Consider the following 23,284-nt stretch of genomic DNA (forward strand, 5'->3'; position numbering starts at 1 on the left):
TGTGATGCCGCGTCCTTATCCGATCCCCACAAGGCACATTCCCAAATCGGATATGTATTTATTCGTGGAGACATTGCAATTTCTTGGTATTCACAGAAACAAACACTCGTAACAACTTCATCAAATCACGCCGAGATTATTGTACTACATGAAACAAGCCGTGAATGTGTGTGACTAAAATCAATGACCCAATATATTCAAATCTCATGCGGATTATTATTCAACAAGAAGACTGTGACACTATATGAAGATAATGTTGTACGTATTACTCAAATGAAAGAATGATACATAAAAAGCGACAGAACTAAACTTATTCTCCTTAAGTTTTTCGCATTCATCCAATAACTTGAAAAAAAAAAGATATTGATATTCTTTACATTCAATCAAGTGAAAACTCGTCAGATCTCTTTACAAAGACACTTCTTACGACAATATTCAGAAATCATATATATATATAGCATTGGGATGCACAACCTACGAAATTTGTGAAGATCGTTCATGTTAACATGAAGGGGAATTTACATGACTGAATATTTTTCTCTTACTATAGTTTTCATCCCAATATGTTTTTCCTACTAAGATTTTTAACAAAGCAGTATAAAAAACACGTAATGAAGACAATCATTGTATCATGATCATCATTAGAAAGGGGAGTGTTGAAAAGAAGAGTTGTAAATATTGAAAATTATTGTGTAATAATGTATGTAATGATGTATTTATTTTTCGATTATTTTCAAAGAAATTCTATAAATAGTTGTCTCAATTTGTGAAGAAAAAATACAATTTAGTGGAATTTTTTTTATAAAGTTTGTAGTTTAATATATTTTGTGGGGATAATGCCCATTTTCGTCCTTTTCGTTAACCGTTTTTCCCGTTTCAGTCCCTCGTGATTTTTGACTGCTTAATTAATCCTTCATGTTTTCAAAATATTCCCGAATTGGTCCCTACCGTTATTCTGACGTTAAGGTTAACGTTGACTTGTGAAAAACGGTAAACATTAGCGACGGTTTTTCAAAAGCCGTCGCTAATTAGCGTCGCTACTATTTCCATAAAATAAATTTTAAGTTTTTTTTAAAAAATTATTAAAATTAATTTTTTTTATTTTATGAAAATATTAAACCGTCGCTAATTAGCGACGGCGTTTTAAACATCGTCGCTATTAGCGACGGTCTGTTAAACACCGTCGCTAAATAGCGACGCTGTTTTAACGCGTCGCTAATTAGCGACGGTTTAATATTTCCATAAAATAAAAAAATTTAATTTGAATAATTTTTTAAAAAAAACTTAAAATCGGACTATGCTAACAATATTAATGATCTTAACTAACACTTAAAAATTTACAAAAAATTAAAGCAAAAAAGTTTACCTTTTCAAATTAAACAATTTAACTTTTAAATAAGTAAATTTATAAACCCACATATATATACATGTAAGGATTAAACAATTTAACTTTTAAATAAGTAAATTTATTTATTAATATAAATATTAAAAATAATTTCAAATTGAATATGTTATATATGTCAATTAATTATTGGTTCAAAAAAATTAATAAAAAATCACATGTTATAGTTAAGTACAAAATTTATAAAATTCTATTAAAAAAAATCTACAAAAGTCTATAAAAGTCTTGCAAAAAATCTACATAAATCCACATAAATCTGTTTATAAATCTGTGAGATTCCATAAAAGTCAATAAAAATTTATCAAATCCATAAAAGTCTATCATTTAAAAAAGTCATTAAAAGTCATCAAAACTCTGAATTGAATACACCCCACTTAAAATTTTTCTCTCTTACACGATTTTAGTTTCGACTTAGGTTAAACTTTTTCGCTTTAATTTTTTGTAAATTTTTAAGTGTTAGTTAAGATCATTAATATTGTTTTCATAGTCCGATTCTAAGTTTTTTTTTTTACATTATTATTTTTTTTTATTTTATGAAAATATAAACCGTCGCTAATTCGCGACGAAGTTTTGAAAACCCGTCGCCAATTAGCGACGGTTTTATAAAACCGTCGCTAATGTCAAGTCAACGTTAACCTTAACGACAGGATAACGGTAGGGACTATTTCGAGAATATTTTGAAGACATGAAGGATTAATTAATCAGTCAAAAATCATGAGGGGCTGAAATGGGAAAAGCGGTTAACGAAAAGGACGAAAATGGGTATTATCCCTATTTTGTGAGTTTGAGATTTACATTTTAACATAAATTTTTATTTTTAACAGTTTAAAATAATATAACTTTTCAATTTTGTAACATAAATTAATTTATTTTAATATGAATTAGTATATAATTATTTTTATATCACTCTTGTCAATTTTAAAAAATATATGTAGAGTTTACCCCTTGAATAAATAATAGCATGGCATGTAAGTAGAATTTGTGGATCATGGTCATCTCGGCCTTAGGAGTTTGGACAAAACCCTCGGAAGCCCAATTGAAATCGGCGCATTAAGTTTGAAAACAGGGACCTAAACCCTGCGTAAGAGTTATGATTCACTCATTGGCGAAGCGATCATCGGCGCCTCTCTACTGTTGTCCGAGCGGCATTCTGAATTCAGCGAGCTCGCAGCTGCGACAATGGAGGGGTATCCGAGTTAAAGTGCTGAACAACAATTTGGATCAAGCCTTACAGGTGCTGCAGCGGAAGATGCAGTCTAGTGGGATCGAACGGCTAATAAAGAACGAGCAAGTACGCCACATCAAGAATTCCGAGAAGCGTGTTCTGGCTAAGAAGAATCTGGAGCGCAAGATTCGTGGACAGGACCTCGCTCGCAAGCTCAAAGCGATTCTCGTTCAAAAAGTCAGGTAAAATAAATCAAAAGTTGTGATCTTTGTGATATCACTTGATCGTTACTCTTTTCACACGCATTTATGTGTTGCCAATATTTCGCAAAATGCCCCAGTGCAGTCAACCGAAAAATCTGTTAATGCAAAATTTTCCCCCAAAATATACGACGGGAATGGTGAATTTATTTTGTGTAGGTATTAGTCTGATGAATTCAAATATTTTCTGGTAATTGGAGAAAGTTAAAGGATGCCGCTACTACGAGAATTGTGCTTTCAGTCAAAAACGTGGTTTCTGTTATGAAGCTGAAAAGCTGAGGATGATATTCTGTGAATGATAGGTAATTATGTTGCGTATGGTGCAGAATAAAGGATTGAGAGTTAGATTATTGTCTGAATTTCGTTTGATTTACAATCTTGTGGTTGTAATTAGAAATGAAACTTTATTATGTGACTCTGTGTTAGAATGATAAATTCCGTTGAAGCTAATGTAAGTTCGGAGTTATTGTCCCAAAACAATAATAAGATAGTTCAAGGAATGCAGCTCTTGGGATGTTGTCTTGCAACAGAAGTTGTGTTTAGTATTTAGTCTATTACTTTGTATTCTACATGAAACACAAGGCCTCCAAGTTTGGGGTTATTGTCTTAAAACATATATTGTAATACGTCCTTTAACATCCCATCCTCGAACCAAATTTTGTCTCAATGGCTTATAGCAAATTTGAGATTGCTCGAGTGAATAAACAGTAACCACCAAATTTGGAGGCCTTGTATTTCATGCAGAATATGTAACATCAAAATTTTCCGTTTGATCCCTCCATTCCATTGTGTGCTCAATTGTGTCAATTTGTAGATATTGTTGTTGAAATAGTAGGTTTACTGAATCTTAGTTGGAATTTTGACTGAAGCTATAGATGCTTGAGTTGCTAATATCCAACCTTCTTCGGATATTTGACTGAAAATTGGCATTTGGGAACTGGGAAATTTTATTTGCTTTCCTAACTTTTAATGGGGAAATAAGGGACATGAAAGAAAAACTCAAATACTGAGCTAATTATTTGTGGAAATAAAATGTCCCACTGTGAATGGATGATGAACAGTCTCCTATGTTGATCAACTAGCGGAGGCTACAATCATCCAGATATTGTTCACTATTTTTCGTTGATTATATTATTTATTTTACATATTTTTCCATTTGACACACTAGTGAGATGTGCCAAAATTTCTCGAACTTCACCTTACAATGGGATGTGCAGTAAGGGCTTAATGTCTTTCCAGGTCAATGAAGGTCGCATCTCAAGCAATTGTTTTAGATGAAATTGTTTTAAGTGTTGATATACTGTTTCTGTTCCTAGAACAAAGTCGACAGCCAGTGGTACGACTGAGATGAATGGTTGTCTGTCGTGAATGTGCGGATAATGAGGAATTATCATATCTGTCACATAAATTTTACAATAAGCTTCCACAACTGCAGAGTTTACTGTGCAAATATGTAGTTTTGTTTGGATAGGCAAATGTTATCGTTTTTTCCCTAGTTCAAGTTGTTTAAAGTTCCTGGTAAAATAAACTAGGGAGAGATAATCCACACTCACTGTTCTACTTCAGTTTCTAGTATCATATCACTCTATTCTTCAGTTATGCTCTCGTTCCGCTGTAATTCATTTTGGCTGACATATAATCATTTGTCGCTTGCAGGGGTCTTTAAGACCGGTTGCAAGACTGTAAGGGAATGAAGTATAATTGTTGCCAATTGACATTCCCTATGGCGTTGCCATAACATCGAATTTTGTTTGTTAGAAAAAATGAATGATTTTTTAACACAAATAATGATGCAGAAATTGTTATTTCATGTCGTGCAAAGTGAGATTGTATCACGAATTCGAAGTATTTTGGTCGTTTGACTACCATAATGGAAGAAACAAAATATGTACGAGTGCTAGCAAGTTTAGGTCAACTCATATCTATAGGATTCAATCGAGTTGGCCAAATCATTGTACATGGGCGATTACAGATTTTTACTCTGGAATACTACATTTAGCTTATTAGCAAGTTGTCACAAAACACCGTGTATGTTGGTGTTGCTATTAAAATAGCTCCACTCTTTTCAACTTTTTTTTTGTGTCTTTACTTCAGCATTTCATGAATCCCGTTTCATACCATTTTCGACGTATGTCAGCCGGTGCTCGGTCATTTAATTTCATAATTTCTCGAATCTTAATTAACCTCTGTACTTAACTTTTATGTCCAAAACTTCTCTTTCTTCGGCTCTTCAGGAGATGTTTGTAAATATTTTTTGAAAAAATATTATCAACTTCCAGTAAGAAAAAAAATCTATGATATTTTTTTTTAAACATTTGTCAAAACTAATTTAATATTATCTTTCTAATAATAATATATATTTAAAATAAAATATAAGATAATGAAAGCAATATTAAATTCATCTTAAATTTTTCTAAAACTATTGACAATAAAAATTGAGGAAATATTTTTTTAATTTTATATATTTGATTTTTTGTGATTTTAGTATTTTATGATTTTCAAGTTTTGACTATTTTAATTAGTTTTTAGCATGAGTGTTGATATGACATTAAATTTGTCAGTGCTATACATTGTTGTCACACGAGCCTCATTTAAAAAAAAAAAATTAAAATCATAAAATAATCATAATAATAGATTAAGAGTGAAATTCAATTTTTCTATTAATTTTTTTCAAAAATTTGTTAATATCAACATTTAGTGTTGTAAAAAAAAAAAAAGAAGTTGCCTTAACTAGTGAACAGAGGTTTAGCTGTCCGTGTGGTACGAGGGTTTAAGAGGCAAGCTTGTTCGCTCCGCATGCCAACAAATTCCTAAAACTGAGTGAGCATTGGAAGAATTAGCTTGGGGTATGGAGGAAGCCAAGAGAATCCGACTGGTTTTCAAAGATGATGACATATTGAGCGAACCCCAGATGTTAGAGGGCTTGAATCGGAGCTGGGTATTGTTAAAATCCCGCCAACACGTCACCATTTCCGATGTTGCCTCACATCTGCTCAACGCTTTCCAGCTCCACCGATCTTGCCCTCATGGGCTTCTCCTATCGGTAAATTATTTTAACAAGTTCCAATCTTTGTTTTATATATTTTAAAATTCTTCTACGCAATTCATAATCAAGATTTGTGGGAGTAGCTCAAAAGTTTCTGTTTATGATTTGGCACCAGGAATGGGTATCTTGAGATTTACTTTTTCTGTTAATTGGTGTGGGTGGTTACTGAAAAATCTTTTGCTTTGGAATATTTTATGCAAATCGAGCAAGAATGTGCTGATTCTCTCTTGATTTTATTGTTTAGTGTACTGTGTATGTTCGAGAACCTGCTCTAGAGTTTATGCATACATGTGACTTTTGCTTGTACGTTTTTTGTGGTTTACCATTAAAAGCTCCGGTCTTTGATTTATGATAGTCGTTTTGTTATCCTGGTCGCTTTGTTGATTCATTGCCTATATTTTTTAGTTTAAGCCAATACTGTATCTGTGATTACTTTTTATCTGGAATAGATGCGATAAGGAGACAGCTTACTTCTACCCGTTTTCTTCACATGAATTGACCTTACTTGTTGCAACTGGTGATTATAATTACTTAAAGAAACAGCATGCTTCATTTTATTTTTGGACTTTTTAATATTTCAATTGCGAGATTGAAATGACGCTAACATTTTAGATTTAGAGGATATTCTTTACATAGCTTTTTGGTCACATCTGTTTTCTAATATTTCTTTCAGATGTCTGGCTTTGCGTTGCCATCGTTTGAATCAACTTGCCTTTTGAATGATAATGAAATTATCAGGTTAGTTCATAAGGTTTTTGCAATCAGAAATGGAGAAGATATGTTTATTATTTTAACTGTTGCATATGTGGAATCAGAGTCAGGAAGAGGAGAGAAATTTTATCCATAGAGGGAAACGATACCGCCAATGCAGCTGTGGAACTGAGAGCCGTGGAGAAGCAACCTGCACCCAATGGTACCTTGCTTTTGGCCAGTGAGGAATTTGAGGAGGAAAAAGGAGGTTATGAGAGTGATGAAACTGAAGTGGAATCTGACGAGGAAGATGAAAATGTGTTGGAAGACATGGAAGGTCCTTCTGGTGGAAATGCTGATCCAAGAAATCGAAAAAGAAAAGCATCAGAGAAACTCCAAGACTCTAAGTACTTGCTCTTTCCCTTGCTTTAATTTTACACGATCATGCGGATTTAGTTCTGATCACGCGCTTTACTCTTCATGGTCCTGTTGAAATTCATATGCCTTCTTTTTCTTTTGAACATAGGAGGAAGAAACAGCGAGCTAAGGCCTCTCAGATTGTTGCTAACAATGTCCACACAGGGAAAATCGAAAATTCTCATCAGGGAGGAGTCCTTACAGTGCAGAAAATCCTTTCTCAAAAGGAGGAAAAAACTGGTTCAGATGCCAAAGATAACATGGAAAGCAATGAAGAAAGTCCTGCCCCACTCGACAAGAGTGATTTGCCTATGGCTGGCATGAAGCGGTCAGTTAATTCCAAGTTATTTGACTTTCTAGAGTTTTTTTATCACTTAAATGCTTTATGAAGTTATCACGTCTGACTAATTTTAAATTCCAAGTCTGGAAGAGTCTCAACCTTTTTTCTTTTCCATTAAGTTTGATGTACACAATCCGTCTGTATCTGAAATCTTATTGTTTATACAATCTCTTTCTCTAGAATTTCTCATATCTTTCTTCTTCGTTAACATTTTCAGAAATGACGAAGTTCAAAAGAATGACAAAGCAATTGATGATGCCAAAATTTCCTTGAAGGAAACTAAAAAGGTTCTCTTATTAGCTGTAAAGTGATCTATTATTTCGTTATGTGGTAGCTTTTAGAGAACGGAGAATAGATGTGAGGGCCCGTTATCCTAATAACGATTTATTAACATGCAATCATGATTAATCAGTTAACAGCGGAAAAGTGAGTTAAAAATTTGCGGTTGAGCCTATAAAAATTTCGGCACTGACCTTCCTGTAAATAGGACATACCAGAAAATCAAATACTCAAAATAAACAACATTGTGCCCTCAATAAACACAACAGCATACACACGTGCCAGCCAGACACGATCATGACATATACAAACCAAAATATCATAGAGCCGACAAGGCTCGATAATACCTTAATACAATCCTCCTAATATATACATATAGTATCTGGGAGACAGCAACACCACGCAGTACCTAAATACAACTGAGCCTACTCTCAAGGAGCTCTGGTACTTCCCGAGGCTTCCTCTCGAGCACCTGAGGTCGAATCACCTGTACCACCTGTCATGTCCACACACAAAAGACACGACAGCCCCCTCTCGGGGGTCAGTAACCCCAGTACGAGACATCAAGAAACCACGATATATGACATAGAAATGCAATGATGCCTATGCATGAATAGGTACAAGATATCAGGATATCAGGAGTCAAATGATCGATATCAACAATCATACATATATGCTCGAGCTGGTCCACGACTCAGCGGACCCGTCCACGACTCAGCGGACAGTGTCTGGGGATATGGCTTCACACTTGATGCCAGCAACTACCTAAGCCGGACCGAATCAAGGTAGCCAAACATCTCCAGAACACCATATCATATCATATATATAACGGATCTCAACCGAAATATAACTGGATCTCAATAACAGATAGGCTCAATATGATATGTTCAGTGGTATTGATGTGTCTAACGAAAATAAAATGTGTGTGAACCAAAGAAATATTTTATTTTATTTTGCACATCAATTACCAACTGATAATATGCGAGTCAGCATATAATATCACATAAATCAGCAAATAGCAAATAAATCATACACAGGATCATCAGATGCCTCTGTCAGACATCGTGAAAATAACTGATCTCTACGTACCTTAACTAATTTACAAGTAACTTAAATCCTCAAGAAAGTCCTGGAAATGTCAACTCAGACAAATCACCTGAATATTAATTTAAATGGTCTTATTCTCATATAACAATTTCATAATCATTTAAATTCTCTAAAAATCCAATTTCAACTATTTAGACATTTTAAATTCTTAAAATTCCAATATTTGACTAAAATGCCTAAATCAATTATTTCTATTTTAATTCGTCGCAAAACATCGAACTAGCTTATACTCGATTTATTCATCTCACTAATTCAAAAATCTCTTGTAAAATATTCTGAAATTTGTTCAATACCTCGAATCAACTCAAAGTTTGTTCCTACATCCAAAAATATAACCAATATCAATATTGATATCAAATTTAACCAAAAAAATGGAGAAATCCTTAGACAATTTCTGGAATCATAGTTTATACCTCAATATATATACCAAAACGAAGCTTATGACCCAGAGAACAAAAGCCCTCAATCAATTTTTAGTTTTGAGCGACGGAAGACGTCGATTTCAACGGCGAAACCGGCGGTGTTGTTAGACGGGTTTTCAGGAATCGCGATTTTACCTAACAAGGATGGTATCAATGGAAAGCTTACGTCGAGAGCTTTCCAACCGTATATTTAGTTTAATTTTTCGATGACCGGTGCGGCCACAATCGACGGTCAAAGCTGCGGCGGTGGGTTGGAGATTTTGGAAATGGAGTTTACGTGGAGAGAGAAACGTTTGGACGATGATGATTATCATTATTCTATATATATATATATATATATATGTAAAAGTGTATGTTTATCTTTTCGGGGTTCGAAATTAGACCCGGTCTATTTTATTTCAGCTCTCGTGTGTTATAAAATTTAAATATGCATAAACACACAATTCAATTATTTGGCTTAATTATTTTAAATTCCTCAATTTAAAATAATTAATCAGAATTATCGCCAAATAACACGTAATTAAATCGGGTCATGACAATAGAATGGCACGGTTCTTCTATCTGATTGTTACCAGTTATTGTTATGATGATTACAAGAGCGCAGCATGATAGTTGGGGATTCCTCCCAAGAATCATATGATTTAGGAGCTTTGTGTTAATAAAAAATCTGCATCTCTCTTGAGAACCCCTTTCACTGAACCCAGCATCTCCTTTGACCTTTCCTTGATTCATTTTCTGATTGTCTCGATGTGAGCTGCTCTGCATTTTCAATTTTAATCGCTGAGGTTTATCTGTAAGGAGGCATGATGTATTCTTTTTGTGTTACCCAAATGTGATTTTGAATTGGTTCACAAGTAACTATACTGCTTGTTTGTGCTCTGTTTTCCAAGATAAACCAGAAATCTAAATGGTATTTGCTATGTGCATGTGCAGGTTCCAAGTAGAAGTGCCAGGCGGAAATATGCGAAAAGGCGATGGATGCGGGAAATGGCAAATATACAGAAGAAAAATGCAGTCTGTGAATCAGAGGGACTTGTAAGCTATCAAATACAGAACTATAGATTCCCCTGGTAATTTGAAGTATGTTGGACATTGACTGGCTTAATTATGCAGAGAAATTGGAAAGAGGACCAAGCTAAAGCTGAAAGGAAAAAGGTGGATGGTCAATCAAAAGGACTTGTAAGTGATCACACTTTTCTCAAATCCCACCACTTTGTTGGCGTGAAAAACTGAATGCCTCTATCTTACAGCAAAAGTGGAAAAAACATCAAGCGCACTCTGAAAGAAATATGGTGGATGGCCAACCTAAGGGACTGGTGGGTAATCTTATTTACTTAATACTGGCGTTGACAGCCTTCAATGTGATTGGATTAAAGTGAAGTCTCAAATGTGCAGCTATATTGGAATCAATCCCCTCAAAATAGTCCTCTTGGTGGCAAAAAATGGCAACGAAATCGAACTAGGTGTCTTCGTGAACATCCAAATCAAAATAATGATAGTGATGTACACGAGCACATCACTCAGATCAGTGGTGATGTACACGAGCAGCCAACTCAAAATAATGATGATGCACATGAACAGCCAACACATAATGATGAGGATGCCCATGAACTGTCAATTCAAAATGGAGACACAACCAATCAGTCAATTCAGGAAAGCGATGAGGAGCATGAAGTTGTTCCCATTGTAATAAGGCCAGGACACATCCGCTTTGAACCTTTTGAAAAAGGTTGCAATCTGTCTGTGAATATTTACTGTCTACATTTGTGTGAGAGTTGTTGATTTTATGAAATTCTAAATCTTTGATTTCCCCAATAAGCAATTAACAGAACTGTGATTTATTGAAATTAATCACGGGCGACTGAAACATCATTCGCTGGCCTTGTAAGTTTTTTTTGGCTTATAGTGTTGCTATGGTTCTTATTTTAGCATAGTGCAATGAATAAGTTTTTATTTTCCTTCCTGCTCCATTTTCGTGCACTTAATCTACTGATTTTCCAGTGGAAGAAATTGTAGAACGCTATTACGTTGGCTAATTGTAGATCGCTGTTATGTGACTAATTGTAGAACACTGTTATGCGACTCCTCCTGAGGACAATTTCATACTATTCTTTAAGGTCATTCTATTTCTATTTTCATAATGCCACATTTCTCTGAGTATCTGATGTCCTGAATTTTATTTTTCAGCAGAACAAGATGTTCAGCCAAATCACGTTACTTTGGTATGTCTTCTAGATTAATTGCAACCCTTCTTGATCTGCAATCATGTATTGTGAAATAATTTTTTTATAGCATATTGGTTTAATTTACGACTCCTTGCTACCACTATTCCCCAATATGGTGCCCTCAGTGTACTCGAGCTTTGGTTGTGTAAATGAGCTTTTGAAAATTTTTCAGGCCTTCATCTGAGCTCGTGAATTTTCGAAGTCAACTCAACCTGCTTCAAATTGAGTTCAAATAAAGCCTTTATAATTATATATGAAAAATAATTCCATTAATTTAATTGTTATGGTATTTAATTATTATGTATTATATTATAATAATATTTAATATAAATAAATTACTACCTCCGTTTCAATTATATAGGCATGTTTCCTTTTTCACATAGATTAATAATTTATTGGAAATATCAATTATACAAACAAATTTCCCTAATATACCCCTGTTAAATGATTGTTTATATAAATTGTTTGTTATCTTTCCAATATTTACTTAATTACAAAACCTAATTTAAATAGGGGTATATTAGGAAAAGAGGAGAAGTAATAAGGCTAAATTACATACAAACTTTTGGGATAAACAAAAAATGGAAGGCCGCCTGTATAATTGGGACGGTAGAAGTATAATAATATTAAAAAAAAGGCTTGTGAGTTGGCTCACAAGCTTCGAATGATTAAGGAAATGCTGAAGCTTGGCAATATTCAAGCTTCAGCTTATCTTAAACCCCTATTCAAGTTCTTGGATGTTTGCCAACTAGGAATGACATGTTGCAACATAATAAATTTGGCCTTTTAAGCTATCAAATACAGTGATATTAAAAATCAAGTATTTGGGATCACATTGTCCTAGCACTATGAATGGAAACAAGGATTTTACAACAAAATTCATGCTTTTAGACACTTCAACTTAAAATATTTGTGGTTTACATTTTGGAAAAATGATCCGTTATAAAGCAAGGAAACGAGAGATCCATTCCAGTCTCAACCTCTTATGCGGATGGTCTGGTTGAATTATACACCGGTGTAGCCAACACCACGTATCTCCTCTTTTTCGAATGAAAATGGCTCAATCTATATAAATTTGTTCTATTTCTAAAAGTTTCATCCAATACCACGATAATTTACATTCTATTTCTTTTTCTTATAGATTGTGACACTCTTTTCTGAGCCTTGTACCCTTGGTTTCCTGCTTTGCAATTATGTTGATACCATTCCAAGTTTTGCAAGTTTCCTCTGTAATTAACTTAGGATTTTCTCTCAGGAAACCATCCAGTGGAATGGGATTACTAGCAAGAAGAAGGGTCAAAAATGGGGATTGGCCAATTCTCCACTTACTTCACGAAATGGCTATAAAAATACAGAGAATGACAATTCCAAAGCATTTGTGAATGAAAAAAGGGAACAGCCGGTAGGAGAAATCGACTTTGAGAAGCTTTTGACTCTTCCTGGCATGCCTAAGGTTGATTCTCATTTCTCCTTCTTTCGAGAACGATTTGTATATTTGAGTTCCTCTGTATTATAGAGGCCAGATGAAATATGTTGCCTGATCTTTTAGCTCATAATATCTCGCACTGGAAGAATCTAAAAGCATTTTTTCTTTTCTTTTCTTTTCCATTTCGCAGGAAGGTGACCTCCTTGCTTATCGTATTCTGGAGTTATCTTCAACCTGGACCCCAGAGCTTTCAGCTTATCGAGTATTGTTTAATTTGTTTGTGCATTAATTAAATATTCCAAAATATCAGATGACTACAATTCTTCTAACCTTTCTTTTACTTGTACCTAGGTTGGAGAAGTATCTTTTTACAATAATGAATCCAATCAGATAATATTGCTTCCAGTGTCAGATTATCCAATTGTTTCCAAGAAGGCAGATGAGGATGGAGCTGAACCACTAGATAACTCTATTTATAAAGATGATGGTTCATTGGAGGTAAGCCTTATTGATCTAGATCATTATTTTTCCCCTATAGCCTACATTTTCTACGTTAATATTTGACTTTTGGTGAATCTCTTTTGGATCTTCTCTCGTGCAGATTGATTTTTCGTCGCTTGTTGATGTCCGCGTCATCAAGAATGGAAGTTCAGGTCCAGGAAATGTGGATGCTAGTTTGGTGAGTGAGGGTCCTCTAGACAACAAAAATGCTTCAAAGCCAGTGTCATGTTGCCACATCAATACACAAACAGTGATATCCAGTACAGGTATATACTGTGGTTCATTTTTAAGGTTGAAAGTCCGGTTAAGTAGAGTTAAAGAGGTCTGCTTAGAGACAATGTCCTGTTTGTAGAGACTAGGGAACTAAACCAGAGTGAGGAAACAGTACCCCCTACTGCAGGTATTTTTTTTTTCCTTGAATTATGAATGTTGTTGCTGACTTGTGCGCTTGGATGATTTGACACTGGCTGGCTCTTTTCCTTTAGAAACTGTGGGGTTGGACGTTTGGGACCAAATCACTGAGGCCCTAGATGCCAAAAAGGAAGAACTATCTCAAGAAAGTAGTTGGGGCAAAAATCCCAAGAAGCTTCAACTAGTTGAGAGAACTAGTTTTGTAAAGAATACTAAAAAGGTACAACCATCACAAGGAAATAGATGGATGAAGAATGTCATGACGGTACATCCGTCGGTGGAAAACATTCCTGATAAACAGAGTCCAGCTTGTAAATCATGGTCCTATAAAGCTTTGAGAGGAAGTGCGCTCGGCCCAACAATAGATATCCTAAGATCGCGAAAGGAGATATGAGGATGAGTACTGGTTTTAATATAAACATCTGTGCTCTTGATTTTCGTGGTCCATCTGCGATGAACTTCTCTTTCCTTTTCATTTCTTTTATGTTACTTCTCCATCTGTTAAAACGACTGAACACTTGGATCTTTTTGTAAATAGCCATGTTGATCTACATGAGAAATGCTTCTCGTTCGATGATATCTTTCATGGTGCAATTCATTCATATTTTTTAATGCGAAATTTACTAAAAGGATTTCGATTCAACTCGGAAGCTAAAAATAGTATTATTGTGTCTAAGTAGAATTAAAGCTAAAATTTAAACTTGATTTATTTTGTTAACCTAATATTCGCTTTATGATTCTAAGTAGTGATTTTTATTATATTTATATAAGTATTAGATGACCATCCCATATTATTAAACAAAATAATTTGGCATCAGATTCAATTCAAAATATGCATAACTTGAGAAACATGCGAGTAACTGGAAAAGCAGTCGAGCTGAAATTGTCATGGTTCAGTACAGAAAGTGGACAAAGTTTGTAGAACACTCTCGAACTCGAGCCCTCATTAAAATCGAACTTGAACCAAAAATTTAAATTCAACCTATCAACTTGATTCGTTGGCCACTATACATGACTATCACGCAACTGAACAATGGACCTGAAGGGTTAATAAAAAAAAAACATTAAGTTCCCAAGGTAATATATTTTCTTTTAAAAAAAACACACTCACACACACACACACACACACACATCTAATTAATAATCGTTAGCACTGCGTTACACTAGCACAATTCTTTTTTGCTTGTAATAGCTACTTTCAAATTACGGAAAGTTATTTCCTGTTTGTACAGAGTCTTGCACGGGATATTCCCCTGACATCTCACAATCAGAACGAGGAACTCGTCCCGCTTCCGGATGCCAACGAATCTGATAAGAGCTGCTGCAACCCAGAATAAAAAATCAAAGATCCTTGCTCCGTCTCTCATTCTCATATCCGACCAGAAACCATTATATTATTCGTTGTCTAACAAGACGCAGATGAGCAAGAGTTGATTCCTCACCTTCCAATTGTTTCTCATTCAAAAGGTCCTGTGGTGCAGATCGTGTCTCATTACAAAGGTCCTCAATTATATAGCTAAAACAAATCATTCACAAACTCGTCTTGTCAACCAGTCAGTAAATTTCACAAGACCAGGTACCATTTCTTCAAGGTAATAATCAAGTTATTCTTGAGCATAGATCGATGCATAAATAGCCTATATGTACACATGCATCACTAGTCACTACTATTTGCGATGAACGAGATAAAATACGGATGATTTTTTCACATAAATCTCTAATGAGTGAACCCACGGAATGAGCATTCAGATTCTTGTTTTAAAACACAGGACTCTTACGTATGGCTCTCAGCATCATGCACAAATTTAGACGTCTTTAATCTTTCAAAATGTTCCAAATTTAGCTTCCTTTTTTAACCATAAAAGTAAATCCTAAAGAGGACATTAAAGTTGTCTCTATTGTTCAAGAACACACATTCAAAACGCTAACATGAGATAACAGAATGTTTAGCAGTGAAACCATGCACGAAATGGTATAATATTGATGCAATTAAAAGGATCAAGTACCTTATCTGAGAATCTGTGATGAAACTTTCCTCTTAAGATTCTGGACAACTGCTTCCAAATGGTATGACCATCTTCACATTCACTCCTTTATTACTCACTGATCATGATTTTGGACATGCTAAACGCACATATAAAACAACTACTACTTTGTACCCAAAGCTCGCTGAGGCATCCAAGTTGCCAAAATGCAAGTTCATTTTTGTACAAAGCTTACAGGTAAAGACTAGGTCACTTGCTTCTGAGCAGTTGAATCATTTGAAGTAAATCGTATTTTTCATCTTGCAAACCGATTAAAACTCATCATTAGGAACATAACCATTTGCATCTGAAATTGGCTTTTTCCCCTCCCTCTCGGAAGGAACATCACTATTAAAGCTGTTGCATCCAACATCTTTCAATACATTGTTTCCCATGTAGCTTGTCAAGTTTTCTGTATTACGAGACACCTCTGCAGTGGAGTGCAGGATCATCCTAGAAGGAAAATGGCTGCCCATATGCTCTGAAAGGGAGGGCAAAGTCTCTCCACAGGATGAACATTGACCGGGTACTTCTTGACCTACAGAAACAGTTTCCTCCACAGGACCACGCTTACCAGGATCAGCATCTCTGGATTCGAGTCCATTAGGAGATGGCTGAGCCGATACAAACGTTAAGTCAGACCAGTTGGATGATGATGGGGAGAAGGTAAATGAACTTGAATAATCAGAGGTAGCTGGTGAAAGTGCCGGTGATGGTGAACAGGACTTTGATTTACTAACCAGAAAAGACGAAAAAGAATCCACCAGATTGAATGATGGTGATCGAGACAATGCAATCTCAGAAAGAGGAGCTGCAAATTCCACTTCTCTTAAGTTACTTTTGGACAAACCAGGGCTGCTGGTTACAAACGAAACAAATGAAAAAGGTGAATCACACCGACTATTGGAAGACACTGAAACATCAGAAGCCGATACAAAATCTTCAACTTCTTCACATATATCAATTGAATAGGGTCCATTACTTACTTGGGAGGCACTAGGGTTGAATTTAGAAGAGGTGATATGTTCTTTCAAAATACCACCGGCAAATTTTCTCCTCAATCTGTTCCAACCATTCTCTCTTGCTGGAAGACATGTTTCAGATCCTGATTCCATTAATGGATATGATGGTGCAACCTCCCCAGGAATTGCTCCGTGAGATAATTCAAAATCTAAATCATGCTCTGGAAAGCCACTAGAGTTGATTTTAGACGAGGTAATAAATTCTTTCACAACACCACTGGCAAACTTTCTCCTCAATCTGTTCCAACCATTCTCTCTAGCAGGAAGATGCGTCACAGATCCTGCTTCCAGTAACGGACATGGTGGTAAGACCCCACCAGAAAGTGCTCTGTGAAATATTTCGAAATCTAAATCGTACTCTAGGAGTTTCCTTTCACCAACAGATGGATGAGCTGTAGCGGGCACCACATCAAACTCCACAGGCATACTTTCTTTCTCGGATTTTACACGGCAGTAGCGGAGAGCATCCCAAAATTCAAATGTCTCTTCACCTTCTTTAAGAGTAATAACTGGACCCTGAGCCTTTTCATAACGAATTACTTGAGAGGCAGCTGCCATGGCATTATCTGACATCACAGGGGTGCAATGCTGCCCGGTCCATACATATAAAGCACAAGGAATGTGAATAATGAAAGCTCCTCGAGAGTCGAGTTTTTGCTCAATGGGTTCACACAACAGTTTTGGTACAAGATGCAGGGGATCATATGGCGAGTGAGGTGCCATACGGTACATCCTAAGAACAGAAGTAGGGCTTGCAGGGAGAGCATGCACTCTTTTTTGGCACTGCAACAGTTGGCAAGCAAATCCCACATTTGGATTAGTCACTCCTCTGGCTGCCTTGACATGCTGAAATGCATCATCAAAGCTCATCCCCTCTTTCCACATAAGATATGCAATGACCAACGAGTTTGATCGAGACACACCTTGACAGCAGTGTACAAGAACACGCTTGCCTTGTTCCCGAACATCTTCAAAATAATCAAACACATCATAGAGAATACTAGTTATATCCTCAGACGGGCAGTCATGCAGCCAAAGTGTTTTGTACACAAGTTCCTTCTTAAAATATTCTGGGCAAACAAACCCCACACAGTTCAGCACATGAGTGATTCCATTCTGGTGGAGGATTTCGCGATTCTTTGCAACGGCATCACTACCCAAATATATATGATCTAAAATCCTTGAGCATTCCTTCTCAAAAAAGGCAAGCTTGTCTTTTCTAAAGTCAAATTCTCGAGGAGGTTTATCTAAGGCTGAATTTTCACAGGGAGTTGCGAACCCAGGCCTTGCACCGGGAGTTGGAGGATTTGGCCATATACCAAGATCATCCGACCCAGCTTTTGGCCACTCCTCAAAACTCGGTCTAATGATAGAGAGAGGCTGAAGTGGCGGCAAACAAGCTCGTGCTTTGCTGTTCCATTGTGGTTTAGAATTAGAATTTCTTGGTGGATGTCCAGTCCATGAAACCGACCTTGAGTATGTCTTCCAACTTCCACCTGGTGATTGCTCCTTCTCTTCTTCCCTTATCATTTCAAAACACAAGGTGACACCCTGTAATCTAATTTAAGCAAATTTTGTAAAAAATAAAATCTAGTGTCAAGATTGAAAAAGAAAACCGAAAATATAAATCAATCGAAAAATTTGACAAATAACTAGTGAAATTTCCCTAGAAGCCCGAGAAAATATCTGTCATATTGAACCCAAAGTTTCTTCATTTTCACACGACCCAGTAAAACCCATTAAACATCGCTATCAAGAGAAAAACACAAAAATTAGTAACGAAGTAAAATTCAAATTCAATTCAACATAATATCCATAAAAGCCCAAAAATAAAATAACTAAATCAATTATTCAAGGAAAAGGAGAGCACAAACACTTACATGAACTGAACGTCCTTACAGATTGTTGGGCACAAACAGCAGACGTTTGATCAGCATCCCATGGTGGTATGATGGTTACCAACAAAAATAAAAATTAATAATATATAATTTTTTTAAAGAAGAAGAAGAAGAAGAAGAAGAAGAAAGAGTGTTTTCTTGTGTAAGGATCGAAGATGGAGAAGAGCCGCCAAACAGAAAGTGAGATGGCCGCTTCTTGGCGATATTAAAATATATCCATTAATGAAGGAAGTAGTCAAACTTGCCATGCCGGATTTTGCTCTACACCTACTTTTTATTAGTCTCATGAAAAATCAAAAATATATAGATAATGTCAGATACTTTATTTAAATATTTTTGTGATCGAGGCTTACAACTATTTCATTTCATAATCAAATTTACGCAAAAATTTGTGTGAGACGGTCTCACGGATTGTATCTGTGAGACGGATCTCACCCATATAAAAGTATTACTTTTTATGCTAAAAGTATTACTTTTTATTGTGAATATGTGTAGGGTTGACCCGTCTCACAGATTATGATTCGTGAGACGATCTCACATGATACTTACTCTTAAATTAAACACCTTTCACAGACATCGTCAGTCATCCATGCTCTTAATATATATATATATATATATATATATATATATATATATATATATATAATAATTAAGATAACTCGAAATTCGAATAGGGACTATTTAGATAAATCAATGAATTAATCAGTTTGCAACTCCAACATGAAATTTTACATTAAGTATCTTGGGTTCAACTTTCAAAATGGTAGGCCCAAAATCGAGATTCACTCAAAAGTCATTAACAAGGCCCGGCCCATTCTCTTTATTTTTCAAATCCAGAGCTCGGACTTGGATTTTGGGCCCCCGAGTCCCCGCCTTCTCTTTCGTTCTCCGCCGCAAAGAGGTAGAGCAAAAACTCAAATGCCGATCCCGGCGGACGTAGCACCTGCGCATAAGTGTTCTTTTATTGTAGTGAAATTGAGCACCAAGTAGTAAGGATATTTTTCAACTCCCGTTTCTCCAGCGGAGCTCAAATGCCTAAGTTTCTGAGAAACCCACGTTGATAAATGTATAGAACTCTTGGCGCACAACGCCATATATACCGTTCTTGCATTTCTATCTTCGTCAAATCCGGACTAATTGATCAGGCAGTTCAGGTGTTCGACGAAATGTCCTCCTCGGATTGCAGAATTTTTTCGATGGATTACAATCGATTTCTCGGAGTTTTGGTGAAAAACCAGCGTTTCGAATTGGCTGAATATTATTATAACTCCATGAATCCGAAAGGGTTCTCTTTGAATTCCTTTACTTACTCCAGATTTATTTCCGGCTTGTGTGAAGTTAAGAACTTTGAGCTTATTTACAGGCTTTTTCATGATATGGATACCATTGGTATCGTTGCTGATATTTGGGCTTATAACATTTATTTGAATCTTTTGTGTAGTGAGAATATAGTGGATGATGCTTTGAAGGTGTTGAGAATAATGGGAGAGAAGGGGCGAGAACCTGATAAAGTAAGCTATACTATTATAATTAGTGGATTGTGTAGAGTCAAACGATACGAGGAGGCCGCAGAAATGTGGAAAATGATGATCAAGAAAGGGCTGGAACCGGATAACAAGGCATGCAGGGCACTTGTGCTGGGATTAAGTGAGAGTGGACAGGTTGATTTGGCTTATGAACTCACAGTGGGGAATATGAGGGGAAAACTTACGTTTGAGACGGTAATCTATAATGTGCTTATACACGGGTTTTGTCAGGTTGGTAGGATTGACAAGGCGCTTGCTATTAAGACTTATATGAAGAGGAATGGGTGTGAGCCTGATTTAATCACTCATAATGTGTTGTTAAATTATTGTTGTGGTCACTTAATGTTAGACGCGGCAGAAAAATTAATGGAGAAGATGGAGAAGGGCGGGATGAAACCTGACAGTTACAGCTACAATGCGCTCCTAAAAGGTCTCTGCAAAGCCAGTATGATAGATAAGGCATACATGTTGATAGTAAATAAGATGGAGGGCAAAGGAGTTGTAGATGTTGTATCTTACAACACAGTGATACACGCACTTTGCAAAGTTGGTCGTACCAGCAGAGCTTATAAACTCTTGTGGGAGATGGGGAGGAAGGGAATCTTTCCAGATGTGGATACATTTAGTATTCTCATAGATGCCTTTCTGAAAGAAGGCAACTCAAGTGCAGCCAGGGACCTTGTTGAGCAGATGACAAAGATGGGTCTAATTCCAAGTCGTGCATTATATACCATTATTATTGACCATCTATGTAAGACAGGTAGAATAGGAATGGCTAACAGTACTTTCCATGATATGCTAGAACAGGGAGTTTACCCTGATGTTGTGTCCTATAATGCTCTCATCAATGGATATTGTAATTCTTTTAAAGTTAGTGAAGCCTTGAATCTATATGAAGAGATGCAAACTATAGGTGTTTATCCAGATGACGTGACTTTTAAATTGATTATTGGGGGTCTCTTAAAGGAAAATAAGCTTTCCTTGGCATGTGGAATCTGGGATCAAATGATGGAGAAAGGATTTACGCTTGACAGAGATTTGTCGGAGGCTCTTATCAAGGCAATCAGATCAAAAGAAGTGTCCTGAGGAAACTAATCGGTGGTATCTATCATGTGGTATCCCTTTTTCTTTTTGTTGGTGATATGTAATATTTCATTACGCTTATTTTTTGACTGTGCTGTGTCTTTAAGTTGTTTTTTGCACGATGTGTTTATTTGTCATTTCAAGTTTGAAGTTATAAATTTTTTAGAAGGGAGTCTATTTGAACAGCTGCATTTTCTGTAAGTTGAGGAAAAAAAATCTATTTCATTCTAGATTTTGAATGTTAAGTTTGCCAAATGTGATTGGCCATTGTGATGTTTGGTAGGCAGCCTTTGATGAAACAATTTTTAGGCAATATGGTTGAATCACTGCTCCGCCCTATATATATGTGTGTGTGCTCTCATTTGGTTTTACCTTATGTGGTCCATAGAATTATGATGGTTCTTCTTTCTGGCTGACTGTTGAAAATTGAGCTAGCTGGTTCGTGAGCTTGCTTCTTTTTTCTTGTCTCTTAAAATCTTGGAATTTTTATTTCTTTTATTTGGTTGAAAGACATTGATGACTGTGACGCATGTACCACGTTTGCGTTTCCAGTCGGATTCTCTCATGCAGATTCACCGAACTGAGATGAAAGATGCTGTAGATAAGCTAAACTGTTGAGTTTGTGAGAGAAAAATTGCTTTCTTGAGTGGAGTGACAGGACAGCTTGTTCCAACTCTTTTGGTCAGATCCAAATCAGGCTGAAGGGCCAGAAGAAAATCTCAATTTGCTTGTATAGATATTTTTATGAAGTTTTCCAAATTTTGCTCTCTATCACGGAGCATTTGGTGAAAATTTTTACGGTTTCAAGATTAATACTTCTTTTACTAATGATGGATGCAGGAATGAAGCTTAAGTCTTACCCTGGTGCAATGGGAAATTTTGGGTGCAAAGAGGTGGCTGCCATTTGTTCACACAAGGCTCTAGGTTGTATTGCCATCAAGCATGTGGAGGACTTTTGGCCCCCTTCCCTGGAGGCAAAGTGTCTCAGGCTCTTCTCGGTTCTCTTCTCCAAGTATCAAACAATATGGTTGCTTTTAAAAAAATTGAGATCCACTCACTTCCCTGCGCACGCACACAGAGAACAGGAAGGGATATTATTTACTTTTTGCTACTTAAATTTCAGGTGAACATTCACTTCGATTATTCAAACTAAATGTTGATGCACTTTCCTACACTTTTCTGATGGTGCAGACTGCTTCTCTATATTCAGACTCAGGTGCATCAAACTTTTCATTTCATAATCAATTTCATTTGCGGCTCAGTAGTTATTTATAAACTGAATCGATTTTCTGGCTTTTGAAATTCTAGTAGACTGGTATTTGATGTGATCTCTTTCGTGCGTGTAGATGCTCTGGTGCTTATATTTTCCTCGAGTAGAATTGCTGTATTACAGATATCTGGCCGTTAGCTTGCCTCCTTATGAAGCGTGAAAGTTTCCATATTCCTGAAAGGAACCTCCATGGATCATCATCCACGTATCGCAATCAAGCGTAGAGGTTGCGTTAGTTCATCTTGATCCTATCATTTTTTTGGAAAACAAATTCTTTATTTTTCTTGCACGTAATTTAGTTCTGTAAATTATTTTTTATACGTTGATTCTGTAATTGGTTGTGTGGTACATCTACCTGTAAGTTTTAAATCTAATATTTATTTGAATGTCATTTTTGTGATCAATCACTATTATTTTGGGAAACATACATATGTGAGAATAATCACACGCACATACATATTGTAAAATTAAAATTATTATATTTTATTAGAGTATTGGATTTAAGAAATTACCTTTTCCATTCTTATTGAAACCTTCTTCCTATATTTTTTCCCTATGCGTATATAGTGTCCAGAGTTACGAAATCAGAGAAACCCGTGGAAGAGAAAATTTATTGAAATTAATATTTTTGATAACATATTGTTATTAAAATAATGAACGGGAGTGGATGATTACTTGACTAAGTTAAATCTCTAATAACATTTTTGTTTTTGGAAAAAAACATATAAAATCTCGTTTCAACTTTTCCTTGGGTAATCGTATAGCTCACT

The 23,284-nt window shown here is 35.8% G+C and overlaps 4 protein-coding genes and 1 long non-coding RNA gene across 15 annotated transcripts; 3 read left to right on the forward strand and 2 right to left on the reverse strand.

Annotated features, from left to right (window-relative positions):
• The first annotated feature begins 2,390 nt into the window (after positions 1-2,390).
• Positions 2,391-4,786, forward strand: LOC140829528 (uncharacterized). Its single transcript, XM_073192811.1, has 2 exons — positions 2,391-2,809; positions 4,484-4,786. Exons 1-2 carry the CDS (start codon positions 2,493-2,495, stop codon positions 4,491-4,493), a joined length of 327 nt encoding a protein of 108 aa, XP_073048912.1. The 5' UTR covers positions 2,391-2,492; the 3' UTR covers positions 4,494-4,786.
• A 748-nt stretch (positions 4,787-5,534) lies between these two features.
• On the forward strand, positions 5,535-14,268 carry LOC140829529 (coilin-like). Of its 3 annotated transcripts, none has more exons than XM_073192813.1 (16): positions 5,535-5,870; positions 6,547-6,611; positions 6,689-6,970; positions 7,090-7,308; positions 7,538-7,607; positions 10,062-10,163; positions 10,242-10,307; positions 10,379-10,444; positions 10,524-10,857; positions 11,319-11,350; positions 12,609-12,806; positions 12,970-13,041; positions 13,131-13,277; positions 13,381-13,546; positions 13,633-13,680; positions 13,766-14,268. In XM_073192813.1, the coding sequence occupies exons 1-16, from the start codon at positions 5,676-5,678 to the stop codon at positions 14,083-14,085; spliced, it is 2,382 nt and encodes a 793-aa protein (XP_073048914.1). In that variant the 5' UTR covers positions 5,535-5,675; the 3' UTR covers positions 14,086-14,268. The 3 variants fall into 3 exon arrangements, with proteins under 3 accessions (XP_073048914.1, XP_073048915.1, XP_073048913.1); XM_073192812.1 differs by having other exon boundaries at positions 5,536-5,870; positions 11,316-11,350; XM_073192814.1 differs by lacking the exon at positions 13,633-13,680 and having other exon boundaries at positions 11,316-11,350.
• Positions 8,225-9,420, reverse strand: LOC140829530 (uncharacterized). Its single transcript, XR_012117483.1, has 3 exons — positions 9,120-9,420; positions 9,000-9,023; positions 8,225-8,755 (listed from the first exon to the last, which is right to left on the reverse strand). It is a non-coding gene; the product is annotated as an uncharacterized lncRNA (long non-coding RNA).
• Positions 14,269-14,510: 242 nt separating the features above from the next.
• On the reverse strand, positions 14,511-18,859 carry LOC140829531 (protein-tyrosine-phosphatase MKP1-like). Of its 5 annotated transcripts, none has more exons than XM_073192819.1 (3): positions 18,618-18,859; positions 15,698-18,259; positions 14,511-15,161 (listed from the first exon to the last, which is right to left on the reverse strand). In XM_073192819.1, coding segments are annotated over exons 1-2 (2,274 nt in total). In that variant the 5' UTR covers positions 18,620-18,859; the 3' UTR covers positions 14,511-15,161; positions 15,698-15,987. The 5 variants fall into 5 exon arrangements, with proteins under 5 accessions (XP_073048920.1, XP_073048921.1, XP_073048918.1 ...); XM_073192820.1 differs by lacking the exon at positions 18,618-18,859 and having other exon boundaries at positions 15,698-16,329; positions 16,456-18,589; XM_073192817.1 differs by lacking the exon at positions 18,618-18,859 and having other exon boundaries at positions 14,511-14,673; positions 14,809-15,161; positions 15,698-18,587.
• A 498-nt stretch (positions 18,860-19,357) lies between these two features.
• LOC140829532 (uncharacterized) lies at positions 19,358-22,905 on the forward strand. Of its 5 annotated transcripts, none has more exons than XM_073192824.1 (4): positions 19,359-21,974; positions 22,085-22,256; positions 22,368-22,460; positions 22,591-22,905. In XM_073192824.1, the coding sequence occupies exon 1, from the start codon at positions 19,700-19,702 to the stop codon at positions 21,245-21,247; it is 1,548 nt and encodes a 515-aa protein (XP_073048925.1). In that variant the 5' UTR covers positions 19,359-19,699; the 3' UTR covers positions 21,248-21,974; positions 22,085-22,256; positions 22,368-22,460; positions 22,591-22,905. The 5 variants fall into 5 exon arrangements, with proteins under 5 accessions (XP_073048926.1, XP_073048925.1, XP_073048923.1 ...); XM_073192822.1 differs by having other exon boundaries at positions 19,359-21,276; positions 21,815-21,974; positions 22,085-22,460; XM_073192825.1 differs by having other exon boundaries at positions 19,358-21,276; positions 22,085-22,460.
• Positions 22,906-23,284: the final 379 nt, after the last annotated feature.

This window comes from Primulina eburnea, chromosome 4, assembly GCF_022965805.1.
Source record: "Primulina eburnea isolate SZY01 chromosome 4, ASM2296580v1, whole genome shotgun sequence".
Taxonomy (NCBI): domain Eukaryota; kingdom Viridiplantae; phylum Streptophyta; class Magnoliopsida; order Lamiales; family Gesneriaceae; genus Primulina; species Primulina eburnea.

Bases quoted from the DNA above. Each gene is read 5' to 3' on its own strand.
- LOC140829528 (XM_073192811.1), top strand. From the start codon at position 2,493: ATGATTCACTCATTGGCGAAGCGATCATCGGCGCCTCTCTACTGTTGT.
- LOC140829529 (XM_073192812.1), top strand. From the start codon at position 5,676: ATGGAGGAAGCCAAGAGAATCCGACTGGTTTTCAAAGATGATGACATA. The intron at 12,807-12,969 runs GTTGATTCTCAT...TCCATTTCGCAG, and splicing joins CTCTTCCTGGCATGCCTAAG to GAAGGTGACCTCCTTGCTTA. The intron at 13,278-13,380 runs GTAAGCCTTATT...TCTCTCGTGCAG, and splicing joins AAGATGATGGTTCATTGGAG to ATTGATTTTTCGTCGCTTGT.
- LOC140829531 (XM_073192817.1), bottom strand. From the start codon at position 18,267: ATGATAAGGGAAGAAGAGAAGGAGCAATCACCAGGTGGAAGTTGGAAG.
- LOC140829532 (XM_073192825.1), top strand. From the start codon at position 19,700: ATGTATAGAACTCTTGGCGCACAACGCCATATATACCGTTCTTGCATT.